Source organism: Tachypleus tridentatus, chromosome 7 (genome assembly GCF_004210375.1).
Source record: "Tachypleus tridentatus isolate NWPU-2018 chromosome 7, ASM421037v1, whole genome shotgun sequence".
In the NCBI taxonomy this organism is placed as follows: Eukaryota; Metazoa; Arthropoda; class Merostomata; order Xiphosura; family Limulidae; genus Tachypleus; species Tachypleus tridentatus.
This window is the reverse complement of record NC_134831.1, coordinates 48750608-48773316: the sequence shown is the minus strand read 5'-3', so window position 1 is coordinate 48773316 and position 22709 is coordinate 48750608. Positions and strand designations below refer to the sequence as shown.

Genomic DNA, 22709 nt, shown 5'->3' with positions numbered 1-22709 from the left:
ATTACTCACTGGAACACTGAATAAAATATGCTTGAAAAATGAAAAAAATTACCAAAATTAACATAAAAATATCATAATGACCTTTCTATTAGTTAAGAAGATATGTACTTATGGGAAGTAAGCATGAGTAACTAAGTATTTTTAAAGCTTGAAAAGTTGAGAAGAGATTCTGTGAAGAGTCTCTAAATTTTACTGATATCTCAAAACATAAAGATGAGGGTTCATTATTTTAAATTTTGACTTGCTTATATCTATAGTCAGTGTATGTAATTAGTAATAATTAAAAAACCCACATAATGAAAGAATATCTGAAACAAAAGTGAAAACTGAGAAAGTATTTAAATGTCCTTTTACCAAATTAAGAAACCAAAACTTATATCATATTGAGACAAATTATAAACTAAATTTTGATGACAAACTCATTTACATCATTGATAATAAAATTTATAAATTAAACTTACTCTACCTGTACACAAAGACAACTACAGCTGGTGAGTTTAACACTTATAGTAAGAATTTTGTTCTATAAGCAAAGATATTAAATCTTTTGACAGGTGTACATGTTTTGGTAATTTGTCTCAAAAACTAAATATAAACAAAAGAAATTATCATTTTTAAATACCCACTGACATAATCGACATTAAGGATATGCAATGCAAAGAAAAAAAGTTTGATTTTAGAAAAAAAGGTTTATTGTACCATCCACTGAATCCTTCTTGTACTTGGATTACTCACCTTAAATTCAGGAGTAATATCACATAGCTACCATTTGTAAAAATATTTAAAAGTGATTAAACAAACAAAGACATTATTTCTATATAACAAACCTTCATTAGTCTACACCAGATAAATCTCTTGTCATTAGTACTGCAGTAGAGATGTGATATAACCTCAAACAGATTTACAAATAAAACAGGCATAAAGATACATAACAATACCACAAGCATTTTTATTATTTCATCACAATAATATTAAAATCTTGTGAATTTACCTGAGATGTTAGGTCAGTCAACTTGTTTCGAACTTTATCAGCTGTGGATACAGAAAATGATTATCTTTCAAGTCATTTCAAGATATCTAAACAAATTAATTCATATAATACTATTTCAACTGATATATATATTTCTGACAAAACTTTAATTTGTTGGCAAAACTCTCTGAGGTATATTGTAAATTCAAATTGTTTTTTTTAAAGAAAATACATTATTTAGTATTTAATTTTCTTTTAAGTAACTTATTTTTATTGAAATACCCATCTTTGTGTGATATAAAACATACACAGAAATTAATTTTCTTTGATGCTTTCAACCAATCACAAAAAAAAAAATCCAGAAAATGTTCTGTTGTCATTTATTTATCTAGTTTAAGGGCCAGGCTTTCTCAAGTGCACATTCTGATGTCCTCAGTATTCTGGGACAAATTTATCTGAGTACATACCTTACACAAACAAAAAAATTTTTAAATGATAGCCAATGGACAAAGCTTTCCAAATATATAACATGTTGAGTTTGTGTTAATGTTTTACCAGCAAACAAAGGAAATAAGCAATGGTAGGGTGTTAAAAATAGCATGTCACCAGCAATAACACAAACACAAAATTTACAAGTGTGACTCAAGCCTTTAATGCTATTAATTACTGAACATTTATGTTTTGAAAATTTGTTATTAGGCAATTGTCCCATTACTATTTCATATATAAAAATATCCAAAACAACATGTTCCCATTATCATGTGTTCCCCTTCATGGTTATTTATTTTCAAGACAGTAATTACAAATTTTTGAGTAAATAAAAAGAACAGAGTCTAAAACCACTCCAGGAAGTATATAATTTGATCTAAAGACACCCCAAACACAGGGTATCAAGAGATATTTTGAGTATATTGATTTGGAGTTTGTAATAAAACTTTTATATATATATATATATCTTTATATATATATATATATATCTAGTGTAGAAACACAGATTATGTCATTTTCTCATATCCTTATACACAACTACCAAGATGTTTGCTGTTATCAATAACTGAAAGGGTAGGAGTAAATTGCATTCTTCAATAAAAATTACTGAACATGAAATTGAGTTTTGCTTCAGGGAAGAATATCATATATATATAGTGCATAATGTTTTTCCTGCCATATTGAGATTTGATTATATGCAGCTGATTAAATAGCATTAAATCCAATTTAAAAGACTTTCTGTCACAATTTTAATTCATATAACTCTCCAGGATGAATAACATGCAAGTTCAAACATAAGCATCAGTCACCTGAAATTGGTCTTTCCATGTCCTAGTTTTGAGTTGACATCACAGCATTTTTCAGAAAGTAAAGTAATACAAGTTTTAAAAGGCTTTCTCTAGCATAATTTTAATTATTATAACTTGCCAGGGTGAATAACATCTAAATTCAAACATCAGTATTAGTCACCTGAAGTTGGCCTTTCCAATGCTGGTTTCGAGTAATTTGATGTTACAGCCATTTTCTAATTTCATGTCAAACTAATTGTACTTTAATTCTTAAAATGAATTATATTAAAAATAACAAAGAATAATTTTTGAATTAAAAACTTAACACTCCTACGAAAAGTGGGGCCTGATAGGCCCCAGAGCAACTTGAAAGGTTATTAATATTAGGCTAATAATTTTGTATTTAAATGAAATTGCCATTTAAATCCATTAATGAATGGATTAACGAGATTCCCACTGTCCCTATCTACTATCTAGCGAAACCACAGCCAGGGGAACGGGCTTGGAGAAATCAGGACTAGAAACGTCTTTTCATAAGAGTGTTAAGTAGCATTAAAAAGGCCAATGGCCTTTAAAAAACTAAAAACATTTGTCATGTGGACAGTGTCACCATCACCATTGTCTAATGTTAGGGATAAACCTTGGAACAAAACATGCCTAAAATGGTGCTGCCATTTAGAGTCATAACAATTGCAATAAGTAAAACGTGGCTTACTGTGACCTGAATGTCACAAAAACACAATAGTGTATCAGTCTCAGATAAAAGAAAATTAGTTAAAAATCTGCTACCAATGCATACCCTAGTTAGAACAACTTCTTTCTGATCCTTACAGAAACAAAACAACCAAAGTCTAGTAGAGGATTTTATCTGGAAAAGCTTGTTTTCATATTGCTCACACCAAGTCCACTGCCAACTGGCATGTAGCTGAGCCTTAAATGCAGGACCATAGTCCATGTATGGACTGGCCACATGAGTGATAGTGCCAGAGTAGACATACATTACATAGCTGCTGTGTCTGTAACCTTGTTCCTTGGTATTGAAAAGAACTGAATAGAAGTAGATGTTAAAGAGAAATGGGCCAGTTGGTTTTGAAGATCGGCGAGAACAACGTGAGAACTAACATGAAGCAATACCAAGGCCAGTAGAGGACTAAGCAAGTCAATATAAATAGGGAAAATTGAGTACTGCTTAGCTTCTACGTAATCCAGGGCAAGAGAAATTGCTTACAGTTCAGCAGTGAACACAGAAACTGAAGAGGAGATTCTGTGAACCACCACCAAACCACAACAAACCATGGCAGAGGGAAGTGCAAAGCTGAAGTCCTTGATGAAGAATGGGGTTCAGCATCTTCCAGGCCAAGGTCATGGCAGAGCCATAGACCAGAGACCCATAGTCTAGTTTTGATTGAATAAGAGCACAATACATCTTCAGCATAAAACACTGATCTGCTCCCCAAGTGGTGAAAAAGAGGACACAGAGGATGTTCAGTGCCCTTGTACATTTGACTCATAATTGCTTGATGTGTGGTATAAAAATCAACTTTCTATCAAAGATGAGCCCCAAGAAATTTGTCTCAGGGACCACAGGTAGCACAACTTCACCAACACGAAATTAAGGATCAGGGTTAATACCCTATTGGCAGCAGAAGTGCATGCAACCAGTTTTAGAGAGAGAAGTTAAAACCATTGCTGTGGTCTACTTCAGTAAACGCTTGAAAACAGTCCGTAGCTGGAACTCAATAATCCTCATGTTTAATGACTGACACAATATGATGAAAGTTGTTAACATAAAGCCCATTTGCAACAGTAAGAGGGAGTTGTTCAGTGAGGGCATTATACTTTGTACTGAAAAGTGTAACACTCAAAACACAGTCCTGTGGGACTCCAAGTTCCTGCAGAAAAGAATGGGAAAGTGTTAAACCCACACAAACTTGGAATCGCCTTACAATAACAATGGGCAAATTGTCAAGTAACTCATACAAGTGGAGGTCTCATAAAATGCCACACCTCCATGTAGTATCATAAACCTTTTCAATATCAAAGAATACTGAAGCAAGATGTTGTTGTTTGAGAAATGCTTCTCTGATTGACATTTAAAGTCAATTCAGGTGATCCATGATGAAACATTCATTAGAACCCACACTGGGTGGGAGAGAGGAGGTTGTTTGATTTCTTAAACTAAACAAGATGAACATTAACTATCCTTTCTGAGATCTTAGAGAGACAGCTCTTCAGAGCAACTGGATGGTAGTTTGAAGGAATCTTGGGATTCTTCCCAGGTTTAGAGAAAGATAGGACAATAGCCCGGCATCAGTCATCAGGAAAAACATTCTCCTAATAGATCCTGTAAAAAAAATCAGAAGAATAACAAGAGAAGTAGGAGATAAATGGCACAGCATCTCATAGTGTATATCATCAGGTTGAATCAATGAAGGGCTAGCTTGAGTTCCACCAGTGAAAAGGGGTGATTATAAGCATAGAGATGATTAGCCTGGAAGTAAAAAGGTGATCACTCTGCCTGAATCTTGATGGCTAAGAAGGTGGAGGATGAAGCAGAAGTGCTAGATACCAAGCAAAAGCTTTTACCAAGAGTATCAGCAATGCTCTGGGCATCAGCTACTTCCTGGCCATCAGAGAGTGAGATTTAAAGGGGGAAAGAATTATACTGCCCATGACCTTTCAAATCTTGTCCCATATGACTTTGGAACTGGTGGTGGAAGAGATGCTGGCTGTGAATTTAATCCAAGATTCCTTCTGGCTTTAATGTCTCACCTACCAAGCACGAGCATGAGCTTGCTGGAAAACGATGCAGTTCGAGAGTGTGGAATACCTACAAAAGGTATCACAGGCCCATTTTGAGCCTTCCGTGCCATGTGGCAGGCAAGATTCCACCATGGATGAGGATATTGTGGAAAATATGTCAAAGTTTTAGGAATACATCAAACAGCTGCCTGTATAATACAGTCAGTCACTGCTGCCATGCAGTCATCCATTGATGGCTTACAAATGATGGCAGGATCAAGTTTGTGAGAACAATGAATAAAAGCTGACTGGCTTGATCCAGCTTCCACTAGGGCACACATGTCAGGTGGCATCAACTACAGCCAGCATCTATCAAAATTATAGGAAAATAATCACTGCCTCTTGGGATACTGTCAACCCTGCATGAAAAGTGGGGAATAGTGAAGGGGAGAAAACTGGGAGATAAATAGCAGTAAAAGACTGACAAGGTGCATGAAAATAAGTATAAGAACCAGTATCGAAAAGAGAAAGGTTGTGATCTAAGAGCATACACTCTACAGAGCAACCCATCCCATCAATCAGCACCTCCCCAGAGGGGATTATGTCCATTAAAGTCTCCCAGGATTAAAAAGGGAGATGGCAACTGTTTAATGAGAGCATCAATGTCTGACTGATCACACGTTTCTTCAGGAGATGGGTAGAGAAAACAAACAATGGTGGTGTAGCTCAAGAAAACATGAATGACTATGGCCACCACAGGCACATCAAATGGCAAAGAAAGGGTGGGCTAATGCTGATCGACCAACAGTGCCACCCTGCCATGCATTCATCCATCACACAACCTGTAATTTCTGTATGAAAAAAACTGCCAGAAGGTGACTGTAACGGAAGGTTTCAGAAATGTTTCTTGTAAGGAAAGACATGCAGGATGGTAAGAACTAATCACTGCTTTGATATCATCCAGATTAGAATGTAAACCTCAACAATTCCATTGTATCAAAATGGCCATTTTTATTTATGTGTAGGCAAATTGGGTGGAGAACCCTTCTATTGACCTCCATGGATCCTCCATGGGTTGATTGGACAGGTCTCTGTCATTGGAAGAAGATTCCAGTGATTGAGGACATGAACGACTGATAGTTTTGTGTCTTAGGGTGGGAGAAGATGATGTACCCAAGGAAATGCCCATACCTGGAACCAAAGAAAATGGATCTTGGGGTTTGCTGGAATGAATGTTAGGTACAGAGATGGATGTTGATTCATCAATTTTCTTAACCATAGAGGGCAAAAGACTTTTCAAATAGTTTGAAAACAATTCTTTCAGAAGCAGAGAGAGATATGCACTAGTAGTGGACCAAAGTGCAGCACCATATGTCTGATATGAAGTGGGGGACAGTAACTTTCAAGCCTCAGGGTAAGTAATGTTTTTAATTGTTTTCAAATCCTGCACCTATTTTCTTCCAACCACTTATGGTAGAAACAAAAGTAAAATGGGTGCAAGCCATTATAATTAATGCAATGAGGGTCTGTTTCACACTCATATGCATCATGGTCCTTGCGACAAGCACACATCAAGGAACCACGACATGATGTCTTTGATTGACCGAACCACTAACATCAGAAACATCTGAGAGGGTTTGAAATATATGATCATACCTTGCAATTAAGACAACCTATTTTCACGGTGGCAGGTGGGGTGGTGATGTAAATGTTAAAATGAGAATATTGGTTGGCATCATAATTCCATCTTTGTGAGTGGAGTTATGTCTTACCACAGAAACTCCTTGGGTGGAGAAACCAGCAAGAATCTCTGGCTTAGGGATATTTATCAAATCCCTCTCAACAGTAACTCCTTGTGACAAATTCAAAGAAGCAAGGGAAGTAACCTCAATAGGTATATCTCCAATCACCTTTGAATGCAAGAGAAGTTTACTTTGTTTAGGAGTGGATGTTTCCACCAATATGTCACCAGAGCAAAGCTTTTTCACTGATTTTGGAGAGCCAGCAAGTCCCTTCTGAATAAAAAAAAAGGGGAGACATTTGCCCTAAATGTTTGTCAGAAAGATAATCCAATATGAGAAAATGAGGTACAGGAATTACAGATGTTGAAGGTTGTTGCTCAGAATCTTCAAGATGTGGTTGTTTACCTATAGACTGTTTTTCACTATTTTATTTAAGGTTTTATTTGAGAGATCCATAACAAAGAAATAATTTTTTGGTGCCCACTGAACCCACCCACAAGAGGACACACTACAGTGCCAAACAAGAACACTGCAACAATGCCAGGGTTTTGGAAGTACTATATCCAAACATCAACATCAGATACAATGTCTACAACATCCACTGGGAACATCCAACACTGGTACTTAGTTGAACTTAGCCCAAGTGGACCAATTGGCCCTGGGGGGGGGGTACTCCAAGGCTGCCCATCTGCAGAAATTCAAGGCCAAAGTGGTGTGTTAGGGTTAAACCCTCAACCACCAGGATCCAGATCCTCTCCTCCCCTTCACAGATCACCAAGCATGGCAAACACATGGATGGATGTTTAGATCTCAGAGGAGGTAAACTAAAAGAACAGAACCTTCTCTGGGAGGTCCTCTCACCACGTACAGGAATCCACACCAAGAGGATTAAGGTAGGGTGGATTAGAAATGTATTAGTTACAAACTGACTCATTTTCCTGTTCTGCCTTCCTCAGTCTTCACTCAAAAACTCATAACATATTACAAAGTGATGGCTATCTCCTTAATTTCTTACATTATTAATAAAATGAGGATTTTTAACAAATAAATTGAACCTGCTATAAAGTGACAGTCTCAAGATATCCAATATTTCTTATTATTCCTTTCACTGGCAAACAAAGTTTTAAACTCAAATAACAAATTTGTAAAATAATCAGAACATATTGCCCACAAATTAAGCTACATTTAGTATCAATGCCAACATTTAGAATTAAAAATATGTTTAAACCAAACACACTATCTGTCACTTGTCATTGTAGGTCATATATAAATACACTTGTAGTAGTTGTAAAGCTACCTATATTGGTAAAAACCATATGTCACCTACAAATACATGCACACAAGTACATGGGAATTTCAGCAAGAAAACGATGTAAGCTAAGTAATCCACCTAAGTCTTGTTTCGAAATGCACACTAAGAGGAACAACAACACTATACTTCTAGAATACTTTAAAATTTTCAAGTTCAAAAACAAAAATTACAAACACTTTATTAATGAAAACCCCCTACATTTTCAGCAATCACATAACACTAAATAATATCAACTCCTTCCTATTATCATTAATGTAACCAATTCCAGGTTTTCAGTTTTTTATTTGATATTTATTGTTATTTTAATACTTATATTTAAACCTTTCTCTATAATAATTTCTTACATTTATCTATTAAAAACATGTATGCCACACATTTTATTGTACATTCCATTATATTGTTACCATATAAATCTATTCTTTCTAAACTTCCGATCAAATATGAAAACTCGCTGAATACAATTTTTTTATGTAGTTAAAATATAATTTTTCTAAGATATTAATGCTGACAAAGAAATTTAAGGAAATTCTGAAACATTGATACTGAAAATGTTTTTATGTATTACCATGTTTTTAATATTTTTCATGCTCATTTTGTTATACAAGAGAAAAACTTTGAGAAATGCTCACCAATTTCATGTTCAATAGCAGTGGGACCAGATACATGAGATAAATGAGGTGGTGGAGAGGCACTCAGTCGTTGGTGCTGAACTTTGGCTAAATCTTGGAGTAAGCCACAAGTCTCATTTAATTTGTGCTGAATTTTCTGGTAGTTGCTTTTGTTGCTTTGTTCTTGTCTCTGTCCATCTGCAGTTTATAAAGGATTGATGAATATTACTTTAAAAATTACTGCATTACTTTATGATGTATTGAAATATTTTTAGTATATTAATAGTCTTAAGTATATTTATTATTTTCTTTAATATAAGAAATTTCAAATCTATTTTACATACATATATAAATTATTGCACTTTCTGGTCATAAGTCAAAAGTCATGACAGAGATTGCCTGAAGAGGTAACAGAACCTGAAAGCACTGGGGATATCCCATCTCTTGGATAAAACCCAAACAGACATAAAAACTAGTCAGCATCATAGAAATTCAATTGTGAGGATGTGGAGTTATGTACTTATACCCACAATGTCTCAACTCCTACTGACTTTCTCTGTCTGCATCCAGTTGTGGGAAGGCAGTTACTCTTGAAGAGATGCATTGAAATAAAAAGTAGAAATGAAATGAAGCCACCCAAAAAAATACTTCTAAACATTACCTATCATCCTCTTCCCTTAAAAGTTTCTAAAAATTCTATTACAGGTCATTCCCAATCTCTAGCCTTTCCTGAAAATGGCATTTTGTACAGGATATTTAAATAACAAATTTTATATTAGATCTTGAAACCTACCTATTTAAGTATAGCACTATAGTGTAATACTATTCAAGTATAGCATGGGAAAGCTGAGACAAGCCCAACAACTTGATGTTAAGTCTTTGCAGCCCCAGCTACTCTGAATAAAATTTAATGCTAAATACTAATGGTAACTAGCCACCTCTTGTGACAAAAAAAAAAAGTCTTTTTCTTGATTGAATATTTGTCTGTTAACCTATTTTCAAGTTTATTATAAAACCTCACAAAAACTGATATTTGCCAGTATTTTTACCATTATTTTCTAGATTAGTTCTAGTTTAACTTTTAAAACAATTGTCATACATGCAAAACTAATAATTCTGTCAAGTCAAAACAGCAAAAATAGTTCAATAAATGTTAACAGATAATAAATAAACGTTTTTTAATTTACTAGATATTTTCCAATTATATAATACCCACTACACATACAAGTCCAAATCACACGCTTCTTGATCTGTATATTTTTTTACTCCGAAAATTTCAACTGCTAATATTATGAAAAGTATAATATTTCTTTTCTTCCTTTATCATGTGAATAGTTAACTCTATGGATACAGGTAGGGGTCAGATGCATGTCATCAAGGTTGTAAACTTATATTCAACATTTTATTTAACTATTATTTCATAAATGTATGTCAATAAGCCAAATTATACATAAATTAATTTCTTAATTTGAAAGTAAATATTAAAAAAGAAGAGGCTAAATATCAATTTGTGTGCAACACTTGGTACATCACCTTCTGGGAATTGTTCAATTACATTTTATAATGCCCACAATACAAAGTCTATAGTTTCTTACAAATCAGTAACTTAAATTTCTAATACTGGGAAGCTAAAATATGAAATACGAACCTTCTACCTTTTCTATTTGCTGAGATAGCTCAGTATTTACTGAATATACCATAACATGTCTGACCACTACTTCATAATTAGAGAAGACTTATCTACACAAACGTTTGTATACCAATAGCTTTGCAACCAATTAAAAGCTCTACATTTCTTCTATGTAACTCTGTCATTCTTCCCAAGTCATTTATATAAAAAAACTCTTACACTGTTGGAAAGTTTAAAGTATTATGTTCAAAGCTAGTCACTGAACAGAATTTAGATTTTTTAAGACCCAAATACAATTTAGTTAGGAAGTCTGATAAATTATAATGTATTTTTGGGGTATTGATACAAGTAATTTATAATTTTTTGGTATTTCAAAATGCATATATAAAGTCTACAATAATTATTATTTTTCAATCTCCACATGTAAATTTGAATAAGGCTTACAATGAGGGTTAGCAAGTATGATTCATGAGTGCAAACAATGACCTTGTAACATCATAAGTAATAGAGATGAACATTTTCCAAATATGTTTTATTTACTATTATATGTTTTAGCCCTCTCAGACCAAGCAAGTATCAAGTGTCTTACATTCAAAATTTTATTAAACAACTTTTTGTTTATGTTATATCAATTATTATAGCATAAAATCTTAGTTAATAACCTGTGTTTTATAGTATACAAGTTTTAAGTTTTACTCCATACGGCAATACATAAAATGCAATAAAAATGTTTCAGAAGGTATGCATGCAACTTGGAGTACCTCACAGGCAACCAGGTAATGTAATTCAATAGTATAACATGAGCTGTACATTTTCCAAGTGATTTACAAGTTGTAAACAAACAACCTTTAAAGGGCAATGAAAATGGCAATAAAACAATAAAATTTAATTATAAATAGATGTACATTAATTACAACTTAGATGTATACTGTTACAAATTTAAAGCTACATAGGATAAATGAATACAATTTCATGCTATATTCGAAGCCATCCAAAAGGAGGAGTGAAATTTATGTGTGTGTGTGTGTGGTTACATAGATCAGGGAAAATATACTGAAAACAAACACATGCAATCACTTTACTATAAAGAAACCAATAATTCTACCCCACTGCATTCTTGGAGTTGAGGTTCAAACAGACTGCAAGAAATGTCTTTATAAATTTACTGGACTGGCCAAAACTATCTTCAAAGTCATAATATAAACATTTTATAATAACTTAGACAATTGTCACTGAAGCCATTACACCATCAAGAAGTTGATAACTCCTAATAAACTGAGTTTTCAAAGCAGGGAAAATGCATCTCAGAATAGCTGGTATGGGTATTAACACTTTTACTGATAAGGAGAGAACAACGTTTCGACCTTCCTAAAACATCCTCAGGTTTACAGAGTTTGCAAGTGACCATTACCAGACACATCTTAGAGACAAAAATATAAACAGGTATGGGATTGTAGGGGGCATTGCAGTTGGATGTTAGGTTATTAATTAGTAGAGGTATAAAAGTGTTCCTTTATATTGGTTTATTGGTTATTAGATCTTTTCACATCTAAATGCACACAGAAGCTAAAACTTGAAGTTCAAGATTGATAAAAGAAATACTGAACTTCTAATTTTAACTCACCAGATGTGCATCCAAAATATTTTTGACTTACCAAATTCCAACAGAGAAGAGTCTAATATTCTTTGGGTATCATCTTCATGTTTGTCAGTAGGTGATGCATGTTCTCCAAATCCTGAAGAATCACTTTCTAAAGAAAATGTCCAGTCACTAATATTGTTTGTCTGGTTGAATACTTTACTTGCTTTTAGAATCCTCTCATCCTCTTCTTTTATTTTCTGCTTCTATCAATAAACATTCATCATTTTATTATGCTACTTCCACAACACTGTGCATAAAATTTGTAACATTTTCACATCAAATACAACAGAAGTTCCTAGCAAAATTAAATAACGATATATATAAAGTGCATCTGATGTCATGTTCACACTTCAACAGCATTAACAAAGCTAACTACTCCAGTTTTAAACATGATCATCATCCATGGATGCACAGTAGCAGCTATTTCAGCTACCTTTGACCTGAAACTCCATTTTCAAAATTTCTCATCTCATATCTAGAGGTGTCTCATGAATTTATATCGTTGCTTGAGTTGCTATTGTTCATCAGTACTCACTGATTGCACAAGTATCTTTCAGCAAGTTTTAACAGTGAGTGACTATCATATAGATTTTCCTAGTCAGACAATAGTGGTGATTTTACCTATTTTTTCTTATACTTAGCTAAAATCAGTATCTGTTACTACTACATCTAGCACTATTTCATGTAACTATTGCTATTTTTAAATGTTTAATGTTAAGTACGTGTGTTTTTTACAGCAAAGCCACATTGGGCTATCTGCTGAGCCCACCGAGGGGAATCAAACCCCTGATTTTAGTGTTGTAAATCTGTAGACATACTGCTGTATTAGAGGGAGGCATGTTAAGTAAGTACTTGTAAATGTTGTTGGTAACTGGCAACTTACACTTAGTGTATTGCTGTTGTCTATTTTGCATGCATTATTTGTATCAACTTATTCTATCAGACACTTGTGCACAACATGCTGTTGAAGAATATAGATATTTATCATGTAGACCTAATAAGGTAAACATGTTACAGTACCTGTTTCAAATGCACTAATACATGTTGTATTACCTCCAAAGAAACATTATTTCATTCTGATGAGATTGCTTTATTTTACTATCCCTGCCAAGGTAAGAACAACTTTACATTTTGTTTGCTGCAGTTGCATACCAGTATATGTGTTAATTATCTGTTGTACATTTGTTTCTTATTTTGAATAAGGTATGTGTGGTGGTTGAATAGAAGAAAAAGCCAATGTAGCTGCAAACTGTTGAAAAATGTGTAACTTTCAAATGAATACATATGCATATGACTTAAAATTTATTATCTATAAATGGACATAAAAAAGTTAAAAACCAAAATTAATAAAAACTGTTAAGTTAAAAAGGGGTCATAAGGACTTCCAAAAAAATACAGAAACAAGTTGAATGAAAATGTAAAGATTTTCAAGCTTATAAGCAAGGACTCAAAAAAAAAGGCTGGAAATAATATCCATCTCAAGCTCCATCTCCCTATGTTGACTCCAATAAAACTGATGAGCATAGTAGACATGGAGCCAACCTTTAGTTACATATTCCTAAATTTATAATTCATTTTAGCAAGTCCAACTGTATGAAAAATTTAAATATCCCACAAAAATATCACTAACTAATATTCAAGTTTGTGGTGCAATTAAGCACATGAATTAACAGTTAATATAGACATGACAATCTTCTTCACAGTATTCACTTCTGTTTTCTATTAATGCCACATATCTAAAAAAACAATTTAATACTAAACTGCATTATTGGTCCTAAAACTTAGTTTAAAAATACATTTTTGAAACATATCCCATGATTAGTCATACTAGTAACAAATGTTTAAGTATCCACATTTAAATAATAAATTGTGATAACTCAATAAAGTCTTTGCTGTCAGTAATTATTTCCATACAAAAACAAAAAGTCTAAAGTCACAGGAAAGTTCTAAAGTATATATTATTATCATGGTTAATATTACTATTCTTTTAAATTATTGTTAATTTTACCTCAATAATTCCAAACATGGGAAAGTACTCTGAAACCTTAAATTAAATATCAAACAAAGATAAAATGAAAATAAAATTGTGCACATGCATCATATAGCAAACTTCTATTTCAAGTCTTAAAGTATTTAATTCCATTCACAAAATAATTGCCAAAATAGAAATATCATCACACTGATAAGTTCCAAATTCTGCTTATTCCTGTGCATATTCATTTAATGACCCATTGTTTCACATATGTTACACCTGCACAAATAAAACAACTTTCTCCTCCACTCTGAAATTTAGACCAGGCCATTAGTACATAAAATAACAGATGCATGAATTAGTAAAATAATGGAAACATCTGTTTAATATCTATATCTACACTTTTTTCTAATTTGTCAATTAAAGCTTCTTCTAATTCTACAGATGATGTTAAGTGAAAATCCCCTTCAAATCTTTCCAGACCTGACAACAGAAGCTCAATATCATATGGTGATTTTGGTGGATAAGTTAGGTGACCAAACTCTTCTTCATTATATTTAAACCAATCTTTAATAATTTCAGTAGTATGATTTGGTGCATTGGATTTTTAAAACAGACCAAATCTATTGAGGGATAAAGTGTTCATCATCAGGTGAACCTGGTCTGCAGTAGCATTTCATTGATAATTTGCTATCACTCAAATTGTGGCACAACACAACCAGACTGCAAGTTTCTTTTAGTTTTCACTAATGCTCGTGTTAACTTGGACCTTCAAATGTTATACTTGATTGATTTCATCCTTTGATATACATGATAACCTCAATTCTGATATTGTTCCTTGGAATACATTCATTATTTTAGGTGTTTGTGTCACTGAGAATCAGTCATGCACAGAATCAGTTATACAAAATAATTTAGTACAAAGATAACTTACTGTACAACTATAATTTCTCTATTAGACAAACCAAAACTTCAAGTTAAAAAAGTGAGATGTTTCCATTTTTTTTGTATAAACACCCTTTTGTTATATTTTGCTTTACAATATATTTAAGGCTTTAACCTTTAACAAGCAATAATCTGAGATGCACATTCTATAGCCATTGTATTAGAAATGCAAACAATTTGATAAAACGTTTTGTGTATATAACTTAATAAAAAAGTTTACATGTTAGTTCCAAAGGAACGTTACATTATTATCATAAGGTTCAACAAGTGACTATAAAAAAATGAAACAATAATGTATCACAGACTTAATATAACACAAACATGAAGCATCACATTTCACTAGTATAAGGATTTAACTATCTGGTAAACAACAGAATATTTTAGTCTTAATAACACTTAATAAAAAATTATATTTAAAAACAATAAGTCAATACCTACTTCATTTAAAATTCTGATAGTTTCAGAATGCTGTCCACCTGTTAATGTATCCAAAAGATTATCCACCATTGTCATCACATAGTCACAGTCTTGAGCAAAACCTCTCAAGCTATTCAAAAAAACACCAAATATTCTGTGAAGGTTCTCAGTTACACATAAGACAATATTTCAAGTTTTTCCTGACATACATAAAATTTACGTATTTAAATGTAAACTAAAGAAACAAAATTACACTCTTCTACGAGTCTGTAAAATGAAGACTTAACCACATAGCTCAGTATTAAGTACTGGTAATGTGGGTTCTTTTTCATGGTACCAAGCACTAGCTGAGAACTCAGATGATAGTTATTTAATTATTTCATTTTATGACAAAAGTACAAAGCAAGGTAATTATCCCCTTTATAAGGAGAAACAATTACATGCCATACTTCTATTTTCTTCCATCCAATTATTATTGTGAACCATTTCTTTCCTTCGTTTCTTAGCCAACTGTCTTGAAATTTGAAAGGCAAATATCTTGGTGCAACACACCTAAATGCCTTCATTTTCTTGAAACTGGACTGATTTTAGGGGGTTAAAGGCAAACGAGGAAAAAACAAACGCATATTCTGATCTGCAGTTTTCTTATATTTCCATCAATCCAAATGAACCTTGACATTTGTGACAACCCACACACACACAAACACACACCAAAGCACATGTTTGAAATGTATCTTTCTTTTGATGTTCACAATGGTCAAAGATTTAAAAATAAAAGGCCAAAGTGGCATTTGTTTTTGCTATTGCTTTACATTTTAACAAATCCAGATAAGACTTTGCACAAAGACCCTTTACAATAGACTCCCAAAGATTCGAAATGTTTTTTCTTGTAATGTTACTTGGGTCAAAGATAAAAACATTTTGCAAAAGTAGGGTTTTAGGACCTACATTCATTTATATTTTGTCTAATTTCAATAAGACTTTGCATATTACTACCTTGTAACAGCCATGACAGACTGAAACAGAGTTGATATTTGTGCTTTTATGATTTTACAGGTGGTCAAATTCACATTATTTCACAGAATTTGGGTCTTAGGCTTGCCACTCCTCTGTAGTTCAATCAATCCAGATGATAATTTTTATAACAATATATTGTGAAATTCCCATATATTGAAAGTAAGTATATTTTGTATTTGTGCAATTCATTCGATTTTATAGAGGTCAAAGGTAAATAAAAAGTTGCAATGTATAAACTCTGAATATAGACACTTTTCACATATCTAAATATTGCAAAGAATTGTTATTAACTTTTGATTCATGTAATGTATTAAATTGCATATATAGCATTGAAGAATAAGTCTTATCCATCCAAAAAGTACCTGTAGTTTCCTTTGTAATAAATAAATCTATTTATGCAAAAGACTGTCTTACATATTATTAAGTTGCAATTAGTATTATCTGATACATCTTTCTCACAATGAATTCTCAAACTGATACTGTGTTAAATGCTTCTCTCTCCAAGATATATATTTTGTAGTTTATAAACCCTCTCCTGCCTTTAATTCAATGCCTTCTTGTGGAATCTGTATTCTAAGGATTTATACTGGATAGATGAAAGAAAGGAAATGTACTGCATTTGCTTGTAAATATTGGTCTTTCTAGTTAGATTTACATTTAGAAAGACACTTCTGTACAAGGAATATAATCAAAAGTGAAATATCCAACAATTACCATCTTGCCCCTAATTAACACCACCTCTCTAATTATCCCCCTCCTCCCAATTGCAGAAATTGGTAATTAATACCAGTAAGTGAATATATGTCATGTCACAATTTTCTGCCTTTTGTCACCATAGCTCTAAACTTGAAACATGCTTTAGTGGTGCTGATCACAGGAGGTTACACACTACATGGCAGGACTGCTTCAAATACTTCTGAGACACTTATAAACAATGATTACCATATTTAATGTAATAATGAACAACAATATTTATAGCAAGGCTAGAAATTAAGACTGTGTTTGCTACTGCTTATTATAAATATATTTGTTTATAATAAAGGTATTATCCTGTGACCAAATTATTCTCTAAATGTTTAAAGTCACAGTTAGATAACAAAATGGTGCTGCATACAGTTTTCTTGGAAAAATACCTACTGTATAATTAATTCCTCCAGAGGAATTTCCAGCTCCAAATGGTGACACTAATTAAACTTAATTTAAATTTAAAAACAAGAAAACTGAATTTAAAGAATAGAAAAATTAAGTTGAAGATTTAACATATAAAATCAGTTATTAAATAATGTTAAGAAAACATTCAGCATGTAAATGAAAAACAAGATGTTAATGAATATTTACAATCTTAATGCCAGAAGTTTCAGAAAAATATTGCAACTAAAACTTCAGTTTTTCATTTTCTCACTTAAGTCTAACTATAAACCATGCCAAGATGTGGACTGGAAAAAAAATTAATTTCCTGTTCTTTAGACATGGTTTTTATTGTAACCAATAAAAAAAATAGGCTATTTTGAATACTGTTCATAATATATAAATACTGTCTTTGCCAGTATTTGTGTCTATATGCAACAATAGCACAAGGAACTTAAAAACTATTCATTTATCAAAATAATTAACTTCTACCCTATTTATATAATAAAATATACAATCACAATTTTTCAGTGAGCAATTATTTATATAATTATGTATGAAGATATTATTTATGATACTGTACTTGATCATCAACAACACAGCAATGAGTATCATCTACAGTTACTACAAAAATGTTTTAGTAAGGAATAAACGTATTGTTCTATTATCACAGTGTGTCACTTACAAGGTTTCTCACACATGACAGTAATTGCAAAATAAAAAAGGTACATTTCATTGAAATACACCCACAAAACTTACACTAAGTATCTATTATTTATTATGAAGTCCCAGTTGAATATAATACATCTGATAAGAAGATGAATATTCACTTTGCTCATAATCAATTTGTTCTAGCCTTTTCCTTCATCCCATAGTTGTGTGCCAGATGTGCCACATTTAGTATCCTTTGTCAAAGTTTTTGATTTCTTCTTACTTTTTGCCTTTAACTCTATGTATGCTCATCCTAACAGACTGACCACATAAACACTTTACACTCATTTGAAGTCACTACAGTTTTGATACTACTAACTTTAAACACAATGTGTATCTTCCCAATATTCAGTAGACTTTTAGTAAACATTACTGATCTTTCATATACAAAAAATATGAATTCTTAGTGACGCAATTTTAATAGACTAAAAAAAGGTTTGTCTTTGAATATATCTAGCTTTTTTTTTTTTACAAGTCCAAGTGCAATGTTATTTTTATGCTAGGACTAAAAATACTTTTCTATGTCTCAAAAATCTCAAGTTCTATTTGCATAATTTCTAAAGTCTAAATACATTTCAGAAGTTTGTTGTCAGTAAAAAAAAAAATTATATGCTACTTTATCTACTTTAAACAAATTTGGTCAATTTGACTGACCTCATATCCAACAAAAAGAAAACATTTTTTCTATAATGCAATTTGTCTAATGGATCATAAAAAACGTCTTTCCTGTTGAACATCTCAGCAACATTCCTGTAACTTACCTGAAGCCAATACTTTACTGTCAGTATGGAACTAAAGGTTTCAATGTGAATTTCTGAAACAGCTGTTTGCAGGACAGCAAATTTATTTCTGTACAGTATTTCATTTCTTGTTTGTGAGACATTATCATGTACAGAATTTAAAGTATAAATACTTTCAACCTGGATTCATTACTTTACAAAAAAGAGGAAATGTAACAATTAATACCTTCGAAGCAAGATGAAGCTGGAAACATATCTTTAAAAAGCTGATAATCACAGGCACAGCCATAAATTTTATTGTGATGAAAGATGGGATAGTAAAGCTGCTAGAGATCAACCAGAAGCTTGCAAATGTATGGTTTACTAATGAAATGTGTGCTATAACATCAATCTGTACAGCCAAAGTGTTGTAAAGTTGGTGCAGAAGAAAAACAAAGCAAGAAACTTGCTAAATTATAAAAAGTTTATTGAAAAACAAGGAAACAATGGCAATAGCTTTTCATCAAGTTTCTGGTGAAATAAAATGGCTTTTACAAGAAATGGAATATAAGAAAAAAAAAAGGATGGCTTGAAAGTTCAAAAACATTTTATTACGCTAAAATAAAACAAAAGAAAGGAACACTAACATCTTACAACAAATATAATAATTTCAACCACACTTTGTTCACTTGGAAAAGACATTCACAACACAACAAGTTGGTAGCAACAGCTCATATATAAATAGCATTACAGCCACTACTGGTTTGTTGCGTTTTAGATTAGTGAGCTTTGTACTGAGCAAAACCCATCATTGGTAGTGGATATAGCAAACATAGTATGGTTGAAATATTATTATTATTACACACTCTCATAGTTTTTTAAAATTCCTAAGGGATTAAATAATTGGTTGGTTGCTTGACATTTATTGACACAAAGCAACAAAGTAAAATTGTTGTAAAAGTATTAAAATTAGCTGAAGAAACTTCAAAAAGCAGGTAAAACCTTAAATAGAATTAAAAAGGTCAACAGCCCTTAAAAAGTTAAAAACACAAGTAAAGTAGTAGTGTCACCATCACCAATGATACTGTCCAGCATAAGGGGTAAACCCATTGATAAAACATGTCTTAAATGGTGCTGTCATTCACAGTTATAACAATGGCACACTGTAAAATGTGGGATATTGTGACTTGAGTATCACAAAGGCCACACACTGCTACACAAGTTCCAAATAAATTAAAACAATGAGATAAAAAAACAGTGACCCACACATAGATTTGCCAGGACAACTTCTTCCTCCCGATCCTTCGGAAAACAAGACTATCAAAGAGCAAGAGAAGGTTTCATCTGGAAAAGCTTGTTATCAAATTACTCACTCCAAGTCAACTGCTAACTAAAACAGAGCTAAGTCTTGAAAGCATGACTGAAGTCCATACATAGAACAGGCATGGCAGTGGTAGCACCAGAGCAGGTAGATTTAGCTGTGGTTTAAGCAAGCTCAATTCTACAAATACCAATGTGGCCTAGTATCCAGAAAAACTAGACAGAACCAATAGATGAAGAAAAATGGGTCAATTGGTTTTAAATATCAATAAGAACAGGGTGAGAATGAACATGAACTTATTCCAAGGCCAGTAGAGAGCTAAGCAAGTATATTGTAGGTGGCATACTGCATAGCTTTTACATGATTCAGGGCAAGAAAAATGGCATACAATTCAGCAGTGAACACAGAAACTGTAGAGAGGATGCTGTATGCAAACACCAAACCATAACAAAGCCCACAGAGTTACCTGATTATGAATCATCCATATAATTGGTTCAAAAGTTGTTCAGCAAATGGAAGATAGTACTTCCAATCAGGAGTATCTTCCTTCCTCAGAAGACTCAAAAAAAGGTCAAGGATTATTAGCCATGATGGGATGGACTGACCAGTGGAGACAATATTCAAGGACAAACCCAATTCAGCCAGTTGCACCTGGTTATAAAAGCCAAAAGGAGGAATAGCAAACCATCTATTCTGAAAAAGCACAGCCCACTGGGGAATGAAAACAACCCCATATGGGATTCTATGGTTAAGATTGAGGTTTTAAAGCATAAAGTAAAGAAAGTTGCAAGCAGCAGAGATGAAAAAGAGGGTTGAGAGATTTGGTGTACAAACTCTAGAGCAGAAAGCCCCTGTGTCAAGCTGAAGCCCCAAATGGTGAATAGAGTCCAACTTCTTCAAGGTCAAAGTCCTGGCCTTTCTTTCCTCTGCTGCCTTTGCCTCCACCCAAAAGAACATTTAGTGAGACATTCTCCACCCAAAAAGTCAAGAATAATAACGATAATTAATTTATTAAAATAATAATTTAAAAAAAAAAACACCACTTAATCTTAATAACAATCCACGAAAGGGGACGAAGAGGAACTACAAAGTTCCTGAACACCCCAGTTGGAGAGAGAACTCTTCTGATTTCTCTCTCTCTAAACTGAACCCCTGCCACGTTAGTTTAGTTTAGTTTAGTTCCTGGCAGAATGAGAGACCATAAACCCAGCATCATATTTAGACTGAATGAAGGCACAAAAGATCTTTAGTACAGAACATCAATCCCTTCCCCAAGAGGTGGAAGAGAAGACATGAAAGATGTTCAGTACCCTTGTACACTTGACACATATCTGCTTGGTGTAAAATGAAGGTCAGCTTTCAGTCAAAAATAAGTCCCAAGAACTTTGCTTCAGAAACCACAAGCAGAACAACATTCTGAATACCCTGTTGTTGGCAAATGTGCATGCAAATAGTTTTAGAGAAAGAAAGAGTAAGAACTGTTTGCAGTGATCCACTTCAACAAATGATTGAGAGTGATCTGAAGCTGCTACTCAATAAACCTCATGCTTGACAACTGACAAGAGATGTGGAAGTCATTGACACAGAGATGCGTAACAGTAGGAAGTTATGCAGTGAGAGCATTAATTTTAAAACTGAAAAATGTGACACTCAAAACACAGCTCAAGAGACTTCAAGTTCCTGTAGAAAAGTACAGGAAAGAATCAGGCCCACATGGACTTGAAGTTGCTGGTCCATTAAAAAGTTTGATAAAATGGGTAAATGGCCATGCAACCCATATGGGTGAGATTCTCACAAACTGCCATGCCTCCATGTAGTATTGTATGCCTTCTTAAGGTCAAAGAATAAGAAAACAAGATGTTGCTTGAGAAAGGGTTCTCTAATAGACATTTCATGTTGAATCAGGTGGTCCGTGGTGAAGAGCTGTCGTCGAAACCCATAAGTGGGTGAGAGAAGGATGTCTGGTTCAAGAAACTAAACTAAATTAGCCATACTCTCTAAAACCTTACACAGACAGCTCATCAAAACAATTGGATAATGGTTAGAAGGAAGCTTGGGATCCTTCTCAGGCTTAGATAAAGGGAGGACAATAGCTCAGCACCAAGCATCAGGAAAAATTCTCTTGCCAGACTCAGTTAAAAGAATCAGCAGAATATAATGAGAGGCAGAAAAGAGCACAGTATCTCATAGTAAATATCACCAGGTCTGACTGATGTACTGCCAGAGTGATGAAGAGTAAGTTTGAGTTCCATAAGAGTAAAGGGGCAGTTACAGTCAGAAAGGAAAGAGGTGATCGCTCTGCCCAAGAGTTAATGGCCAAGAAGGTGGGGGATGGAACAAAAGTGCTAAATGTACAAGAAAACTTTAGCCAAGAGTATCAGCAATGCTCTAGACATCAGCAACTTCCTGGACATTAGAGAGAAAGATCAAATGGAGGTAGAAATTATACTTCCCACTGACATTCTGAATCTTGTCCCATATGATTTTGGAAATGATGGTAGAAGAGATGCTGGCATGGTTATCCTTTCATATACTTGAGTAATAAATCTTGTTGCA

At 33.2% G+C, this 22709-nt stretch overlaps 1 protein-coding gene across 1 annotated transcript in view; it reads right to left on the bottom strand.

The window, feature by feature from the left end:
* Positions 1-22709, bottom strand: part of LOC143255608 (bromodomain-containing protein 7-like) — a 102016-nt gene that overhangs the window by 10343 nt on the left and 68964 nt on the right. The window contains exons 11-14 of the mRNA XM_076511496.1: positions 15279-15387; positions 11937-12126; positions 8673-8849; positions 992-1032 (exon numbers count right to left, since the gene is read on the bottom strand). Of these exons, the coding sequence (XP_076367611.1) occupies positions 992-1032; positions 8673-8849; positions 11937-12126; positions 15279-15387 (517 nt within the window). The remainder of the gene's footprint in view (positions 1-991; positions 1033-8672; positions 8850-11936; positions 12127-15278; positions 15388-22709) is intronic.